The sequence below is a fragment of the Nuphar pumila genome, chromosome 15 (genome assembly GCF_984573655.1).
Source record: "Nuphar pumila chromosome 15, dmNupPumi1.hap1.1, whole genome shotgun sequence".
NCBI classification, from domain to species: domain Eukaryota; kingdom Viridiplantae; phylum Streptophyta; class Magnoliopsida; order Nymphaeales; family Nymphaeaceae; genus Nuphar; species Nuphar pumila.
In genome coordinates this window covers 49,009,468-49,028,731 of record NC_143263.1, presented here as the reverse complement: position 1 = coordinate 49,028,731, position 19,264 = coordinate 49,009,468, and the positions used below count along the sequence as shown (strand labels likewise).

Below are 19,264 nucleotides of genomic sequence, written 5' to 3'. Positions count from 1 at the left end.
GTTAAAATGTACCTCTTATATATATATATATATATATATATATATATATATTACATCAATACCCGATAGGGGTATTTTTGTAATTTCACATAGTTGTTTTAGAAAACAACTATTTTTCAGTTTTGATAAAATGTAAATTTCTTTTTTATTTTTGTTTTTTGTATTTTTTGAGGCTCAAAAGGGGCTCCAACCATAGAGTCGTTGGAGCCCCCAACGGTCACAAATGTGACCGTTGGGGGCTCCCAACGACTCTATGGGAGCCCCCTTTTGGGCTCTCCTTTTGAAGCCCTTGGCCTTCCTTTCTCTCCTCTCCGTCTTGTATAAATAGGGGTGAACCCCTTGTATATTTTTTCATGCTTGAGAGATCTCTCTCTTCTCAATAAGAGACTTTTTATATTGTTGCCTTATTAAAGGCTTGTGCTTGTATTGTCCCTTAGTGGACTTGTGATATTGTCTCTTTTATTCATTGTTGTAAGTGCTTATAAGCACTCTTTATATTTCCGCAATATCTCATTACAACTTTTGCACCCGTAGCTAGGATGACCAGTGTTAGGACTCTTATTGCCGTTGCGTCAGTTAAAAAATGGCCTATCTATCAATTAGATGTTAAGAATGCATTCCTAAATGGTGAATTAAATGAAGAGGTTTACATGGATCCTCCACCAGGAGTATGTATTGGTAAAAATAAAATTCTCAAACTTAAAAAGGCATTATATGGTTTGAAGCAAGCCCCAAAGGCTTGGCATGATAGATTTAGTAATGTAATGACAAGTTTGAATTTTCGCTCATGCTATACTGACACTGCTTTGTTTGTGAAAAGTGCAGGGTCTTCAGTAGTTATTTTACTACTTTATGTTGATGATATGATGATCACTAGAAGTGATGAGCAAGGAATTAATGATATTAAGAAAGTTTTAAAAGAAAATTTTGACATGTCTGACCTTGGTTTCTTAAGATATTTTTTAGGAATTGAAGTGGCGTACTCTCCTCGAGGGTACATTCTCTCTCAGATGAAACTTGCTGCTGACATTTGTTCTAAGTCTGGTATCTCCGATGATAAGAAGACAAAAACCCCTGAAGTCATCAATTCAAAGTTAAGATTGGAAGATGGAACACCTCTCGAGGATCCTACTCCCTACCAGCAACTTATTGGGTGTCTAACCTACTTATCCATCACTCGGCCAGACATAGCTCATGCCTTCCACTCTGTCAGTCAGTTTCAACATGCACTTACAACCGTGCACATGAGTGCAGTCTTGAGGATCGTCAGATACATCAAAAACACCATAACTAAGGGAGTTTTTCTTTCCTCCTCCTCATCACTTGATTTAATTGCTTATACTGATGCTGATTGGGGAGAAAATCCCAATGACAGAGTCTCAACTATGGTTTTTTGTGTTTTTTTAGGTGACTATGATTTCTTGGAGATGCAAGAAGCAGCACAAAGTATCATTGTCCTCAACGGAAGCGGAATATCGTGCTATGGCCACTACAACCATGGAACTTGTATGGCTAAGAAGTCTCCTCAATGATATGAGCATTGTCAGCTCTACTCCTTCGAAGATATGTTGTGACAACAAAAGCGCAATTTATATTGCAAGCAATCACACCTTCCATGAGCGTACTAAGCATATCGAGATGGACTGTCATTACGTACGTGATGAATACCTAGGAGGAACCATAGCACTACCTTACGTCACATCCGAGTACCAGTTGGCGGACTTCTTCACTAAAGCCCTTGCTGCTCCTCGTTTTTTGTTTCTCCTTAACAAGCTTTCGGTTATATCCTCGTAAAGCTTGAGGGAGGGTGTTAAAATACATGTAATCTATATATATATATGTTTATATATATATATATATTTTGTCTAATATACCCAATAGGAGTATTTTAGTCATTTCACAATTACCCGATAGGGGTACTTGTTATTTTCCTTTTATTTTTGTAATTATTTTTGCACTTTTTTCTTTTTCTTTTTTTTGTTTTTTTGTTCACATATAGGGCCCCACCATGGAGTCGATGGGGGCTCCCAATGACTCCATGGGGAGCCCCCTAGGTGGCTCTTCTTTTAAGGCCTTAAGGCCATCCCTCCTCTCCTTCTTTGTGTATGTATAGGGGTGATCCCCTCTTGTATTTTTCACTCTTGAGAGCTCTCTCTTTTTTCAATAAGAGACATTTATATTTTTATGTTGTGTTGTCTCTTTGTGGGTTTGGGTGTTATCCCTTTTTATTTGTTCATTGGTGGATATTGTAAGTGCTTATCACACTCTTTGGTTTTCCGCATATTTTATTACATTTTATACCACGATAATTTGTGCAATCTTGTATATCACCCTCATTCTTATATAGAGGCACCAAAATACTCTTCCTCCACTCATTAGGCATCTTATTTGTCCGCCAAATCTTGTTAAAAAGATTTGTCAACCATTCTAAACCTTTCTCTCCCAAGCATTTCCAAGCCTCGATAGGTATACCATCTGGGCCAACTGCCCTTCTTGATTTCATTTTCTTCAAAACCTCTGCAATTTCTTTCTTTTGAATCTTGCACATGAAGTCACGATTCATCTCATGAAAAGGAATGGAGAAGTCTCCAAGATCCTGAGCATAACTTCCATTAAATAGCTTATCAAAATAATATTTTCATCTCTCCTTAATCTCCTCATCTTTGACTAAAACCCTTTGTTTTTCATCTTTGATACATCTAACCGTACTCAGATCCCTCGATTTCATATCTCTCATTTTTGCAAGCCTATAAATATCCTTCTCGCTCTCTTTGGTATCCAACTTGTCATAAACCTCCTTATATACCTTATCCCTCACGTTTCAAACTACTTTTTTAGCTTCCTTCTTTGCTATCATATACTTCTCTAAATTCTCATTATCACGACTCTTAGATTTTTATAACACTCTTTTTTAACCTTAATAGCTAATTTGACATCCTCGTTCCACCATGATGTATCCTTACCTAGCGGTGCACCGCCTTTAGACTCACCCAATATCTCCTTAGCCACCTTTCTCGTGCCACCCGCTATCTTATTCCACATTGATTCTGAATCCTCCTCGAGACATCAATCAGCTTTCTTGACTACCTGCTCTACAAACATTCCTTGTTTAGCTCCTTTCAGTGCCCACCACTTAATTCTAGGATCTATCCTATGTCTATCCCTTTTACGGTATTGTCTAATTCTAAGATCTAAAATTAAGATTCTATGTTGTGTAGCTAAACTTTCTCCCGATATAACCTTACAATCGATGCAACAACCTCTATCTCTCTTTCTAAGTAGGAAAAAAATCTATCTGACTCGTATTAACCCCACTTTTAAATTTTACTATGTGAGACTCCCTCTTCCTAAACCAAGTGTTTGCTAAGATCATATCATAGGACAAACCAAAATCTAAAATCCTTTCTTCACTTTTGTTTTTTTCTCCTATACCATAGCCTCCATGGATACTCTCAAATCCATCCCTACTAATGCCTACATGTCTATTAAGGTCACCGCCGATGAAAAACTTTTCTCCATAAGATATCCCTTGTACTACTCCATCTAAATCTTCCCAAAATTAACGCTTAATGAAATCATCTAAACCTACTTGAGGTGCATAAACACTAATAATATTAATAATATTCGTACCTAATACTAATTTAATAAGTAAAATCCTATCACCCTTCCTACGGACCTCAACTGCATTATCTATAAACTCACGACTCATAACAATCCCTAATCCATTCCTATTCCTATTTATTCCTATATACCAAATCTTATATCCCCAAGGTTCTAACACTTTTTTCTTTTTTGTTTTGAATTTTGTAGGACTACAAGGGGCTCCACTCATCTTGTCGTTGGGGCCCCAACGGTCATATTTATGACCATTGGGGCTCTCAACGACTAGATGGGAGCCCCCTTGTGGTCCCTCCTCTTTGGTTTTCCTCATTTATAAATAGAGGAGGCTTTTTCTTGTATTTTCAAGGGTTTTTTACCCTCTTTCTTTCTTCAATAATATCCAACTTATGATTTTTAGTCATTTTTCCCTTTAGTGGGTTTTTGTATACACTTTTAGTGTTTATGTTCTTGGCTCTTGAGATCACTCTTCAAGTGTGGTTTGCTTTATTGGTGCTTCCGCCCTTTTTCATTACACCACAAACAACTATTTCTTCTAATTTCCTTAGTAGAAGTTAAACAATACAAATTTCTTGACTTGGAAAAGACAGATCGTTCCTTTTACAAGGAGTCAAGATCTCTCTGGACATCTGGATGAGTCAATTCCAACCCCTCCAAAGTTTATCTCGTAGGAAAATGAAGATTATAAAGGGGCATTTTCTACTATACTTCTCAGAAATCCGGATTACATCGCTTGGATGAAGCGAGACCAAGCATTGGTAGCATACATCACCTCTACATTGTCGCAAGAGGTTCTTGTGGTCATTCTTGATGATTGTTCAGCCAGGGAGTTGTGGGACAAGTTACTTCAGACATATTCACAAATATTCAAAGCTAGAGTTGTGTTTCTTAAGCGAGAATTTCAGATGTTGAGAAAAGATTCCATGTCTATCATGGAATACTTAAATAGAATGAAGAGCATCACAGATCAGTTGACTATCGTGGGATGTGTGGTTAATGATAAAGATAAAGTACATCAAACTCTAAGCGGGCTGGGGCCAGACTATCATGTTCTGACAACGTCTTTATTGTGTCTCCCAGTGCTTCCTAAGTTCGAAGATCTACGTGCAAAATTGTTGCAATATGAGATGAGTCTGAAGGGTTTCTCTGAAGAAAATTATGTGCCATCTGGGACTCAAGAAGTTCTTGATACAGGGCTGACTTATGGCAGAGGAAGAGGAGGTGGAGCATTTCGAAGCAGGAGTGGACAGGGAAGACATGGCTTTGGGGGTCGTGGGCTACTTCCAACGCCTAATGTTTCTTCCAATCAGCAAGGTCAAAGGCCCATTCCTACCTGCTTTTTATGTAACAAAAGGGGACATATTAAAGCAAATTGTTGGTTCAATCCCCAAAATAAAGGGAAATCTTCGCAGCCAGAACCTAGGAAAAACACAAAAAACTCAAAGGCTAGGGGAGAAGTAAAGGAGTTACTATTGGCAGCACTGGCAGGACTGAATATGAAGCAACATGATAAAGGCACTTGGTATGTTGACTCAGAGGCAGCAACCCACGTTTCAGGTGATGCGGGTAAACTCTTAAACCCTATTCTTTATGTTGGTAGAAATAGTATAGTCATAGGAGATGAAACTCACCACTCCATCTCACACATTGGAAATGCTGTTATACCCATGTCTAAGTCCTCCCTCAAACTTTCAAATGTTCTTCATGCACCAAATATTCAGAAAAATATCGTTTCCGTCTCAAAACTTGATGATGATATTAATGCCTCAGTTGAATTTACTCCCTCTTCTGTTTATGTCAAGGATCTTCGCACGAGGGAGACATTCGCTGAGGGAAAAAGACGAAGCAATATGTACATTTTTTAAGAAGATCTCTCCTCCACAGTTCATTCCACTTGTTCATCCTTGAAGCTCTATCAGCATCGATCATTAGTTTTTTCTGAGTGTGTTGGCTATTTCTGAATATAATAAGCCAATTATTTGGCATAGTCGATTGGGTCATTGTGGTCATCATTTTATTGAAAAACTTGTCTCAAATAATTTGATTCCCAAGTCTAGTCTAGGATCAGAAGCAAATGAAATAAAATGTCTGAGTTGTCATTGTTAAAATGTAAACTTGTAAACATATATATATAATAATAATATGATTATATTGTTATATATATAAATAATATTTTTTATTTTTCTGTTTTTTGTATTTTGTCATCTAGTTCAATTTGAACTAGAATGACATAACTAGTCAAGTCTTAATAGAGTCGTTGGACTCTAGTCATCATTGTCATGAACCGGGACACTACAAGCCACAATGTCCCAAACTTAAGGAGCTGAGAGAGAAAAGAGCTGCAATTGTTGGATCGGAGCCCAAAGATCAAGATGCACCAGTTTCCATGACCCAACTAATGGAGATTCTTCACCCTCTCATCAAAAGTGTCTCTTCTTCATCTGAAGCTTCAACCAGCGCATCCGCCTCATCTTTTTCCGATCCAGGTAAAATTTCTTGGCTCCTTGACTCTGGTGCATCTTTTCATATGACCCCAAATAATCAAAGTCTATCTGAATGTGTTAAAAACAAAACAAGTGTGTCAAAGGTCTTTACAGCCGATGAGACTTCTCTTGAAATAGAAGGAATAAGAAATTTTGAAAAAAATTATAAAACAAAGAAATTTTCTATTCCAGAAATTAGATATGTTCCCAAATTGAATTTAAATCTTTTATCTGTATCTTAAATTTCTGACTATGGGTGTAATATTTCTTTTTCTTCTCATGGTTGTTGGGTACAAGATCGTCAGTCAGGCAAGCTGATTAGGGAAGGCCATAGAGAAGGAGGACTCTATTACATGGATTTTTTGGAAATATCGAAGAATGTTTTTTGCTATAATATTCAGAAAAATGAGTTAATGTTTTTTGCTATAATATACAGAAATTTGAGTTGGAACTCTGGCATAAGAGACTTAGTCACCCACATATAGCCAAAATCCAACTTTTTCCAAATTTAGGGAAATTTTGTAACTATGAATCATTTGACTGTAAAGATTGTATTCTTGGCAAAATGAAAAGTTTACCATTTCAGAATAAAACTTTTTTCTCTTCAAGACCACTTGAATTAGTACACTCGGATGTTTGGGGTCCTGCACCAGTAATTTCTAAAGTAGGATTTGCTTACTATGTTATTTTTGTCGATGATTTCTCTCGACATACATGGATTTACTTTCTTAAACACAAGTCTGAAGTATTTTCATATTTTCAAACATTTCATAATATGGTTAAAAACAAGTTTCAAAATGATATTACCATTTTTCGCACGGATTCAAGGGGAGAGTTTTTATCTACAGATTTTAAAAATTATCTTAAGTCACATGGCATCACACATCAAAGATCTTGTTCTTATACACCTCAAAAAAATGGGCTGGTAGAACGTAAACATCGCCATATTATGGAAACCACTAGGACTTTATTAATAGCAAATCAAGTCTCGAAAGACTTTTGGGCAAAAGTTGCCTTAACTGCTACCTATCTGATTAATAGGATGCCATCCTTTTCTTTACAAAATATCACTCTCATTGAAAAACTTATGAACGTTTCTCCAGACTACTCTAGACTGAGAATATTTGGGTGCAAATGTTTCATATTTACCGACAAAAATGATAAACTTTTCCCTTGTGCGATTCCCTGTGCCTTTCTAGGATATGTTGAAAATAAAAAAGATTATAGGTGTTTTGACTTAAAAAATAATAGATTATATGTGTTTAGAAATGTTTCCTTTTTCGAAAAGGAGAGCTTCTTTGATTTTGAAAAACCAAAGGAAGTCACTGAGTACTCTTTTTTGTTAGATCTGACATCAAAATCTGATGAATATGATCTTGACTATAACTTTGATAATGATCAAGGAATTATTGATCTTGATCATAATGTTGACAATGAATAAGTTCATAGAGACACTAGTATCCAATATTCCAGGCGACAAGGGTCTAATCTTCCATGTGCACTTGAAAAATATTATGACATTCCAACTAGACGATCATCCCGAGTCTCGAGGCCTCCAGAAAAGTTTGTGGCATACGAGTCCTTCTCACTTACATATATGACAGTCATTGCATTAATTCACTCATACGAAGAACCATCTACATATCTCCAAGCAAAAAATGATGTCAAATGGATAGAAGCCATGAAAGTTGAATTAGATGTACTATAAAAGGCTTCTACATGGACTATTCAAGATCTTCCTTTAAGAAAGAAAACTATAGGATGTCGATGGGTTTATAAAATTAAAACCAAGAGTGATGACTCTTGAAAGATATAAAGCCCGATTAGTAGCCAAAGGTTATGCCCAAGAATGTGACATTGATTATGAAGAAACCTTTGCTCTTGTGGCTCGTATGACAACTGTCAGAACCTTAATTGCCTTAGCCTCTATCAAGAAATGGTCCATTTTTCAAATGGATGTCAAAAATGCCTTTTTAAATGAAAAGCTAGTTGAAAAAAGTATACATGGACCCCTCTCCTAGTCTAAGTATTCCTAAGGGTAAAGCCCTTCGCTTAGAAAAAGCCCTTTATGGACTTAAACAAGCACCAAAAGCTTGGTATGATAGGTTTAGTCGTGTTATGATTGATATTGGTTTTCAATTTTGTTTAACTGACGCTGTTTTGTTTTTTAAGAATTCTAATGCAGGAATCATTGTGCTTCTTCTTTATGTGGATGATATGATCATCATTGGAAGCGATAAACAGGGAGTTGAAACGATCAAAACACTTCTTAAATCTCATTTTGAAATGACTGATTTAGGCTTATTGAGATATTTTTTAGGCATTGAAGTTGCCCTAGAGGATATTTATTATCTCAGACTAAATTTGCTTTTGACATTGTTTCCAGGTCTGATATTACTGATGATAAAAAAGTACACTCCAGAAGTTGTTAATGTTAAAATGAAGATTGATGATAGAGAACTTTTTGCCGATCCTACTCCTTATAGACGGGGCACTTTCCTATCTATCCATTACTAGACCAGATATGACACATGTTGTTCACACAGCAAGTCAGTTTCAACATGCTCCTACTTCTGTTCATATGGGAGCAGTCATGTGTATTATCAGATACATTCAGTCCTCTCTTTCACGATAAGTTTTCTTGTCTTCTTCCTTCTCTCTTGAATTACTTGCATATACTGATGCCGATTGAGGAGGTGATCGTAATAACAGACGCTCAACCACTGGTTTTTGTGTCTTTTTATGTGAATCATTAATCTTGTGGAGGTGCAAAAAGCAGCAGAAGGTACCTCTATCAACCACCGAAGCTGAATACAGAGCCATGGCAACCACGACCATGGAAGTAGTTTGACTCCGACGACTGCTTGCTGACATGAAAGTTGAAGCAACAAAAGCTTCACAGATGTGCTGTGACAACAAAAGTGCGATCTACATTGCAAATAACTGAACATTCCACGAACGCACAAAACACATCGAAATGGATTGTCACTACGTCAGAGAGGAATATTTACATGGGACAATTGATCTGCCATATGTTACTTCAGAATATCAGTTAGTAGACTTCTTTACAAAGCCTCTCGCTGCTCCCCGATATCACTTTCTCTTAAACAAACTTTTGCTCATTGTATCGTAAGTTTGAGGAGTGTTAAAATGTAAACTTATAAACACATATATATATATAATAGTATTATTATATTATTATATATAAATAATATTTTTTCTTTTTCTGTTTTTTGTATTTTGTCATCTAGTTCAATTTGAACTAGAATGACATAACTAGTCAAGTCTTAGTTAAGACTTGACTAGCAATAGAGTGGTTGGACTCTAGTCTAACGGCTCTATTTAGAGTCCAACGACTCTATTGAGTCCCTCGTTCTCTCCCTCTCTCATATAGGGGTACAACCCCTCTTGTAATGTATGTAAAATGCTTCTTAAGCATTGCTTTCTCCTTGTTCATTAAAAGAATATTTTTATTCTTTTTTGTTTCCTTTTATACCCTTCTTAAGGGTTATGCTTAAATGTCTTGTTAAGACATCATTTCGAATCTCAGTTCGTGTTTGGAAGATCATCATCTCATTCCAGTCATTTATGTAAGAGTCATATTTTACCCTTCAATTCAATCAATAAAAAAGCTTCAAGGCCATTTGAGATCACATGTTCTGATGTCTGGGGCCCTGCCCTAATTGCTTCTGGTTTGGAAAGTAGATATTACCTTATCTTTGTTGACATCTATTCACGTTATACTTGGATATTCTTCATGAAGCATAAATCAGAAGTCTTTGGATTATTTTGAAAGTTCTATTTCTTTATCAAAAACCATTTCTCTAAAAACATTCTACATTTTCAATGTGATGGAGGGGGAGAGTTCTCCTCTAGTGATTTTATTGAATTTCTCCATCATAATGGAACAAGGAGAATAGTGCCTTGCCCACACACACCTCAACAAAATAGAATTGCTGAGAGGAAGCATCGACATATAATTGAGAGTGCAATGAGCATAATGCATGATAGTAATCTCCCTATTACCTTATGGACAAAGGGTTTTCACTCCACAGTGCATGCGATAAACCGCTTGCCTATGGCACTGTTTGAAAACAGATCACCATACTTTACACTTTTTGACATTCATCCTGATTACCATGAATTACGTGTTTTGGATCTCTTTGTTATATGCACGTTGCCAGCTCATTGAGGCATAAGTTTCAAGACAAAGCCTTGAAGTATAGATTTGTGGGCTATGCAGATGACTATAAGGGGTATAGGTGCTATGATCTTTTGATTAAACGCATCAAAGTGTCAATAAACGTTATTTTTGATGAGATGAACTTTGATAATCAACCAACTAACCCCTCTAGCTCTGGATCCAATGTTGAGGTGTATTATCCATGGCTAAGCTCCGAACTCTTTTTCAACATTAATAATGAATGGCCTCCGGACTGCAGTCAGAAGAAAACATGTGAGGAGTCAGAAGATGTTTCACAACCAGAAGAGGTTGTTGCACAACCCTTGGAAACATGAAGGTATAAGGGCATCGTCTACACTTGAGGTGAAAAGGAACTTTCACCCGTTGTTACCTCCTGTTCGGACCTTAATGTGCCTCCTACTTCCTCACAGACGTTGGCTGTCAGGAGGTCTACTCGGGCTCGACACCCACTTGATAAATGGGTCAGCTATAAAAAATTTTCACTGGATTTTCAACTGTTTTTGACAGCCATAAACAAAGAAGATGAACCTCTCAAATTTTATCAAGCTGCCAACTCAAAGAAATGGATTGAAGCGATGAACGAAGAAATAGAAGCCCTACATGAATGTGGTACTTGGGAGGTTGTTCCCAGACCACCCATTAGAAATGTAGTTGGATCGAAATGGGTGTACAAGATCAAATATAAACTTGATGGGAGTATTGAAAGGTATAAAGCTAAACTTGTTGCCAAAGGATTCATACAAGAGCAAGGGTAGGATTTTGATGAAACTTTTAGTCCTGTTGTGAAAATGGGAACCATTTGAATTGTGTTGGGTCTAGTTGTTGAAGATAGATGGACATTAAGTCAGCTAGATGTTAAAAATGCCTTCCTGCATGGAGATTTAAAGGAGGAAGTTTATATGGAGCAACCTGCAGGATATACAAAACAAGATGCTAATCAATACATGTGTAGATTAAAAAGAGCGATATATGATTTGAAGCAGTGTGACCACACTCCTATTGATATATGTAGATGACATCATCATTACAGGAGACTGCGAAACTCATATTGAGAAAGTAAAGAAATTGTTGAATTAGAGATTTAAAATGAAGGATCTGGGAGATCTACGATATTTCCTTGGGGTGGAAGTCGACAAGACATGCAATATTCTTACTCTTACTCAACACAAGTATACAATGGATATTCTCAATAGAGTAGGTACGATGAATTGCAAACCCTTGGCAACCCCAAGTGTCATACATCAGAAACTGAGCTCTAAAGAGGGAGACTTATACGAAGATCCTACTAGATATCGCAACATAGTAGGTATGTTACAATATCTAACATTCACTCGACCTGACATAGTGTATTCAATCAATCAAGTATCTCAATTTATGCATGAATCTCGTACATCACATATGGAGGCAGTCAATAGAATACTGAGATATCTAAAAGGCACTGTTGGTGATGGACTTGTGTACAAAAAGAGTGGGTTGAATCAAGGTGCACATGAGATCATTGTTTTATGTTGACGCTGATTGGGCAAGGGATCCAGATGAACGTCAATCAATATCTGGTTATTGCAGTTTCCTTGGGTCAAACCTAGTTTCTTGGAACAGTAGAAAGCAGAAAGCCATAGCTAGATTGAGCACAAAGGCCAAATACAGATCGATGGCTGCCTTGACTGCAGAGGCTGCATGGATAAGACATCTCCTCACAGAGATAGGAGAATCGATTGCTCGATCGCTCTTACTATGTGACAACCAAAGTGCCATCAATATGTCATTCAATCCTATTTATCATAGTCGGGCAAAACACATTGAGATAGACCAACATTTTGTAAGGCAAAAGGTTGAAGAAAAAGAAATTGAACCCAATTTTGTTCGAACAGAAGAGCAAGTTGCAAACATATTTACAAAAGGATTAACAAAGGACAAGTTTTGGATGTTAAAAGGCAAGTTGTTCATGATCCAAAATTATGTACAACTTGAGGGAGGGTGAAAAAAAGTCGTTTACGGATCTGGATTCAGTCCAGACCCGTATCCATATAAAAGTCATGTTATGTTGTAATTATAATTGTTCATTAAAGGGTACTTTTGTACCCTAATTTTGTAATCTCTTCATATACGTATTACTGAATAGATTAGTCACGAAAGATAGAAATCACTTGCTTTCTTCCTTGCGCAGGTAAATCTGGGGTTCACCTTCTAACAATTTGTTATATACTACACAATTTCTTTACTCTTCAAATAGTACTCCCAATCAAAGAAACTCAAGTGCTAAATCTTTGAATATCAAATTTAGGGTGTGCATAACACAAGGTGCTGCAACTAACTTGCAATTTGTTGAGTTGTTTGTAATCACTTGCACCATATTAGAAGACACCACTATTCTAAATCTAGTATTCAGAAACTCGACAATATTTGTAGCCGGCTGGTGCACATCAGAAAAATCACTTGCATATAAGAACATCGACTTGCACATAAAAACCTAATAACTTTATGATCTACATCTTATCTTTCTACCTTTTAAATGTATCACAAATATCAACATTACTTCCACTAGATATAAAAGATGTAGGAGTCATAAGCTTCAGTTTATCTATTCTTGATCTTTTTAATTAGAATGTACCTGATGAAGCTTGCACTCGTCGAACTTGCCTCTTATTTTTTCTCATCAACTCTTTATCTTTTGAAACTACAAGACAAAAGGCAATCCCATGACTCTTTCTCTTTGGAGCTCCCATTAGATACGCAAAAACATGAGTATATGACCCATGATAAGACATCTTACAATGTTTGCACATAAACGCATGAGTTTTACTTTGCTTGCCTTGCCCACTCTTCTTCATTTTTCATACATGGTGCCATAGTATTGTTGTTCAATGCATGTTAGGTAGTTCTGGGTCATCTTCATAGTACCCATTTATGTCATATTATGTTTTATCTTCCTGATCGAAACAATCTTCATACCCTTCCTCAAATTCATATGGACCATCATGTTCCTTATCATTTCTTTCATTCCCAACACCACTAGTATAATCATGCTCCAAATTGTGAAGGTAATCGTCCTCGTCACCATAACTATCGGGCTCATCGTTTGTGAAATCTACTAGTGAAGCAAAGAACAAGCAAATATACCTACCAAACAAGTATGTATATATGCATCAGTTAGTGGAAAAGCTACTAACAATTTTTTATTTATTATCCAACATTTTTAAAAACAATAATAGCAAAAATCTTATTTATTTATTCCATTGTTCCACTATGGAGCAAAAAACAAGAAGTTATGTCACACAAACACTCCATTTTGCCCTCCGTACCTATGTCGGCACACATGTCCCCGTGACTACACACATCGACACCTGGATATGCCATTTTACCCTCCATACATACAAGTTTGTATTCAATTTATGATTTATAATTATATTTTCAGTATATTATATATTTTAGATATCACATATATATTTAGATTATATTTAGTTTATTTTGAATATATATATATATATATATATATATAGCCGTGTCCCCGTACCCACATTTTTTGGAATGGCCATGTCGTACCCATACCCAGGTGACATAGGCCAAGAAGCCAAAATTAAATTCATGCATCACAAAACAAAAATCTTATTTATTTAAAACCTTGCGCAATGTTATATCTAAAAATGTCAAAATAAAAGAAAAAGGGAAACCTCAAAGTAAATTAAAAAAAGGCTAGAAGCCTAGAACCAAATGCTTAATCCGCAACAGTCTAAAGTCCTGGTGTAAAATGAAGAAACGCAATTAAGATAAGACTTGCAGTATGTTAAAAAAGGCTAGAACCAAACGCTTAATTGCAACAATCTAAAGTTCGTTAAGATGCAGGTGGAACTATATAACATGAGCACAACAAGATGGTAAATGCACACAAAGCAAGACAAAATAGTGATATTGGAATACTGCAGCACATAAGCAAGCAATGAAGCATCGTGTCAAACATATAGCAACGAGTCAAGAACACATTTTGCAGCCTATACAATTTGCACAAATAAATCCTAGACTTTTACAATTTGCACAAATAAATGCTTCTTAGAATGGATAACAATAAAATTCATGTTTCAGAAAAATTTCAGTGGCAACAAAATTCATGTTTCAGAAAACATTCTCCATGGTATGCTATTACATATCCTGTGAACCAGCACAAGAAAAAAGAGCTTTAAGCATCACGATCATTCAACTCATTCAATGCATAATTGGTACCCACCATCATAGGAAAAAAGGCATGCAGTTCATGTTTCACAAGACCAATAAATAGCAACAAAACAAAATTTAACATAGCAAAATCCAAGCACCTATTAACCACAAATCCAAGAAAATGTACAATCACATAGCAAAATTAGAACCACATTGAGAAAGAGATTCAAATTTCAAAGTTCAAACACACCCACTACAAAAAAATGGAAGAAAACAACACTCAAGAAAATTTCCAACGCACCCAAGAAAAAAACATCACCCAGAGAGAAGGAGAGAGAGGGAGAGTCAAAGCAAGAGAGAGAGAGAGAGAGAGAGAGAGAGAGAGAGAGAGAGAGAGAGAGAGAGAGAGAGTACCTGAGGACACCCATGGTTGCTGGAGATATCATCGGAATCGCCGAAGAACAAGAGAGAGTTGGGAATCGAAAAACCCTAAAAACTTGAAAAAACCCCTCCCCTACCTTTTAACATAATTTTATGTTTAGAACAACAGTAATGATCAACAATGACATGGATATGATACTTTGAAGATTGAATGTCTATTCTAGATTCATAATGTAGTTAATTCTTATATTTTGGGTCACATTCCAGATTTTTGTTTCATGTTCTGGCAATTGGAGACTTGTTCCTTGCTTTGATGTACTTTCAACTAAATGGGAGGTCGCTCCTGAAAGATGGAACCAGAGTTACGTGTAGAGTAAGCTTTTTCCCAAAGCAAGAGCTGTATGTAAAATTTCATCTTGTATGTATATCTATGCAAGTGAGAAGTGAATATCTTATAAAATACACAGTTTTCAATATTAATAGTAGAAACTAATAATTTTAGATGTTTCAGCAATAGATATGGATGCCTATGTATGTAGGTGTGGGGTTCTAAATCTAATAGACACATTCGCACACACACATATGTATGGTGAATGGATGCTTAATAGGTGATCCTCTTTTCTAGCCTTGTGCTTCCATGCTCTTGCTCTTGCTCTTGCTCCTACTAAGTGCTTATAGTTTGTACAAACTTAAAGGTTTTAAATGATAACTTGGACATCTTCAGAATATGTAGGAGGCATGTTGAAATTGTTGATATATGTGCTTGTATTATTCCCATTGCATGCTTCTTGTATGTCGTATGATCTATTTAAATATGTTTTGTTGCTTGCTTTGGTAGCTGCAAGTTTTTAAATGTTATGTTTGTATGCATGTTTGTGTGTATGTGTGTGCATGCATGTGCGTGTGCACGTGTGTGCATGCGCACATGTGCAGGTGCGTGTTTTGTAGCGTTGACATTGTGTTTTGTCATGATGCAGAAAGAAAAAACTCAAAGGCCATGCTTATGGAATGGAGTGAAGCGACCATGTTATTTATTTGCAAGAAAGTTCTTTCCTGAGGCACTGGGAAATTTGCTTGAAATTTTCTCTAATTATACAGAAACTATTTAAATGGATATTTTTCCAATATTCTTTAAATCATTTTTGGGCATCAATCTGCAGCTTCTATATTCTGTGTATTCTGTAAATTTATTGCAAGCTCCCGTTGCTGGTTTTCTGCTGATTGTAGAAGTGTCCCGGATGCCTAAGTTGAAGCCCTAGAGGAATCAAGCTGCAAAGTGCTCAAGTTACATTCTATGATCGCCTGCAAGGCTAATTGTTCTAAATGTTTTGGTTTCTCTGAGTAACATGTTAAAATAAGAAATTTTGGACATTGGTATATTATTAGACACACTCCATTCTTGGTGAACCAGGATTAATTGAAATTGTAAATGTCTTTTTCATTCTGCTTTTAGCATCATCCTCTAGGTGACTTATCGGTTGGGAACATTGATAAATTTAGATTTTTGTCTATGTAAATATATTTTTTGCATTTTTTTTCAATTAGAATCTTTTTGTTCTCTACTGTTCTGAGCATTTGATTTGCAATCTTGATGATTCTTAGTCTTCAAATTCTGTTTTTTCCCCTCTTCTTTTCATGTGTAGTGCAGGTTATGTAGCTTTTGTCTCCATTTTACTTCCAGAAACTGTAGTTCTGAATTTGAGGAGCAATATGCTGAGACCAGCAGTTCAAGTGTGGGCTTGAGTTCGATGCTTGACCTTCCAGATAGGGAAGGTAAACGAGCTGAACCATCAAATGCGGCGGGTTTGAGTTCGATGCTTGACCTTCCAGATAGGGCTGGTAAACGAACCGAACAGGGCATGTTCGGGCTCGGCTCATTTACTAGTGGATTGAGCTAGTGGCTCGGCTCATGTTCGTGTTTAGCCGAGCCGAGTTTGAGCTCAGCTCATCCATGAATGAGACGACCGGAACATGAGCTGGCTCATGTAAAAACATTTCATGTTATTTATACATAGTATATATATTTCTATATATTATACTTGAAAATATATATAACTTTTTATAAATTACACTTAACAGTCCATATTTTATGTATATATTTTTCATTCATCGTTCTTTGTATATATATTTCATGCATTTTTTCTTTTATATATTGCACAAAATAAATATTATCCATATATATATATATATGGATAATATTTTCTTTTTAGTGTTTATGCACCTCAAGTAGGTTTAGATGATTCCATTAAGCATCAATTTTGGGAACATTTAGATGGAGTAGTACAAGAGACATCTTATGGAGAAAAGCTTTTCATCGGCGGTGACCTTAATGGACATGTAGGCATTTAGTAGGGATGGATTTGAGAATATCCATGGAGGCTATGGTATAGGAGAAAGAAATGAAAGTGGAGAAAGGATTTTAGATTTTTGTTTGTCCTATGATATGATCTTAGCAAACACTTGGTTTAGGAAGAGGGAGTCTCACCTAGTAACATTTAAAAGTGGGGTTAATACGAGTCAGATAGATTTTTTTCTACTTAGAAAGAGAGATAGGGGTTGTTGCATCGATTGTAAGGTTATACCAGGAGAAAGTGTAGCTACACAACATAGAGTCTTAATTTTAGATCTTAGAATTAGACAATGCCGCAAAAGGGATAGACATAGGATAGATCCTAGAATTAAGTGGTGGGCACTGAAAGGAGCTAAACAAGGAATGTTTGTAGAGCAGGTAGTTAAGGAAGTTGATTGGTGTCTCGAGGAGGATTCAGAATCAATGTGGAATAAGATAGCGGGTGGTATGAGAAAAGTAGCTAAGGAGGTATTGGGTGAGTCTAAAGGCGGTGCACCACTAGGTAAGGATACATCATGGTGGAACGAGGATGTCAAATTAGCTATTAAGGTTAAAAGAGAGTGTTATAGAAATCTAAGTAAGAGTCGTGATAATGAGAATTTGGAGAAGTATATGATAGCAAAGAAGGAAGCTAAAAAAGTTGTTCGAAACGCGAGGGCTAAGGTATATAAGGAGGTTTATGACAAGTTGGATACCAAAGAAGGCGAGAAGGATATTTATAGGCTTGCAAAGATGAGAGATAGGAAATCGAAGGATTTGGGTATGGTTAGATGTATCAAAGATGAAACGCAAAGGGTTTTAGTCAAAGATGAGGAGATTAAGGAGAGATGAAAAGATTATTTTGATAAGCTATTTAATGATAGTCATGCTCAAGATCTTGGAGACTTCTCCATTCCTTTTCATGAGATAAATCGTGACTTCATGCGCAAGATTCAAAAGAAAGAAATTGCAGAGGCTTTGAAGAAAATGAAATCAAGAAGGGCAGTTGGCCCAGATGGTATACCTATCGAGGCTTGGAAATGCTTGGGAGAGAAAGGTTTAGAATGGTTGACAAATCTTTTTAACTTGATTTGGCGAACAAATAAGATGCCTAATGAGTGGAGGAAGAGTACTTTGGTGCCTTTATATAAGAATAAGGGTGATATACAAGATTGCACAAACTATCGTGGTATAAAACTCATGAGTCATACTATGAAACTTTGGGAGAGGGTGATTGAGTCTAGGTTGAGGAAGGTTGTCATGATATCGGAGAATCAATTTGGTTTTATGCCTGGAAGATCAACTATGGAAGCTATACATCTTCTTAGACAACTTATTGAAAGATATAGAGAGAGGAACAAAGATTTGCATATGGTTTTTATTGATTTAGAGAAGGCATACGATAGAGTACCTAGGGACGTTCTCTGGTGGACAATGATGAAGAAAGGTGTTTCTCTCAAGTACATTAGTATAATTGAAGATATGTATGAAGGAGTAGTAACCAATGTCCGCACTTGTGGAGGGGTGACAACCAATTTTCCGATAACGGTTGGGTTACATCAAGGATCTGCTTTAAGCCCTTTCCTATTTGCGATAGTGATGGATGAGCTTACGAGATCAATTCAAGAAAATGTACCGTGGTGTATGTTGTTTGCTGATGATATTGTTTTGATTGATGAGTCTAGAGCTGGGGTTAATGCTAAGTTAGAATTATGGAGACAGACATTGGAAGCTAGAGGTTTTAAGTTAAGAGTAAGACTGAATATATGGAATGTCGGTTTAGTAAGCAACGAAGTAGTGATGGGAGTGTAGTGAAGCTTGGTGAGCAAGATATACCGGTGAATGATTATTTCAAATATTTGGGATCCATCATTCAAAAGTATGGAGAAATTGATGGAGATGTAAATCATAGGATAAAGGTTGGGTGGATGAAATGGAAAAGTGCTACTGGAGTGCTGTGCGATCGTAGAATGCCATTGCGGTTGAAGGAAAAGTTTTATAGGACGACTATTAGACCCGCTTTACTATATGGTACGGAATGTTGGGCTGCCAAGAGACATCATATTCAAAAAATGAGTGTAGTTGAGATGCAGATGC

General features: G+C 36.4%; 1 protein-coding gene across 3 annotated transcripts in view; it reads left to right on the top strand.

Annotated features, from left to right (window-relative positions):
• The window catches only part of LOC149815374 (glycosyltransferase BC10-like), a 54,769-nt gene extending 38,369 nt beyond the window's left edge, over nt 1–16,400 (top strand). For all 3 annotated transcript variants that reach the window (XM_089988808.1, XM_089988810.1, XM_089988809.1), the window contains one exon: nt 15,816–16,400. In XM_089988808.1, coding sequence (XP_089844934.1) covers nt 15,816–15,947 — 132 coding nt within the window. In that variant the 3' untranslated portion in view covers nt 15,948–16,400. The remainder of the gene's footprint in view (nt 1–15,815) is intronic.
• Nucleotides 16,401–19,264: the final 2,864 nt, after the last annotated feature.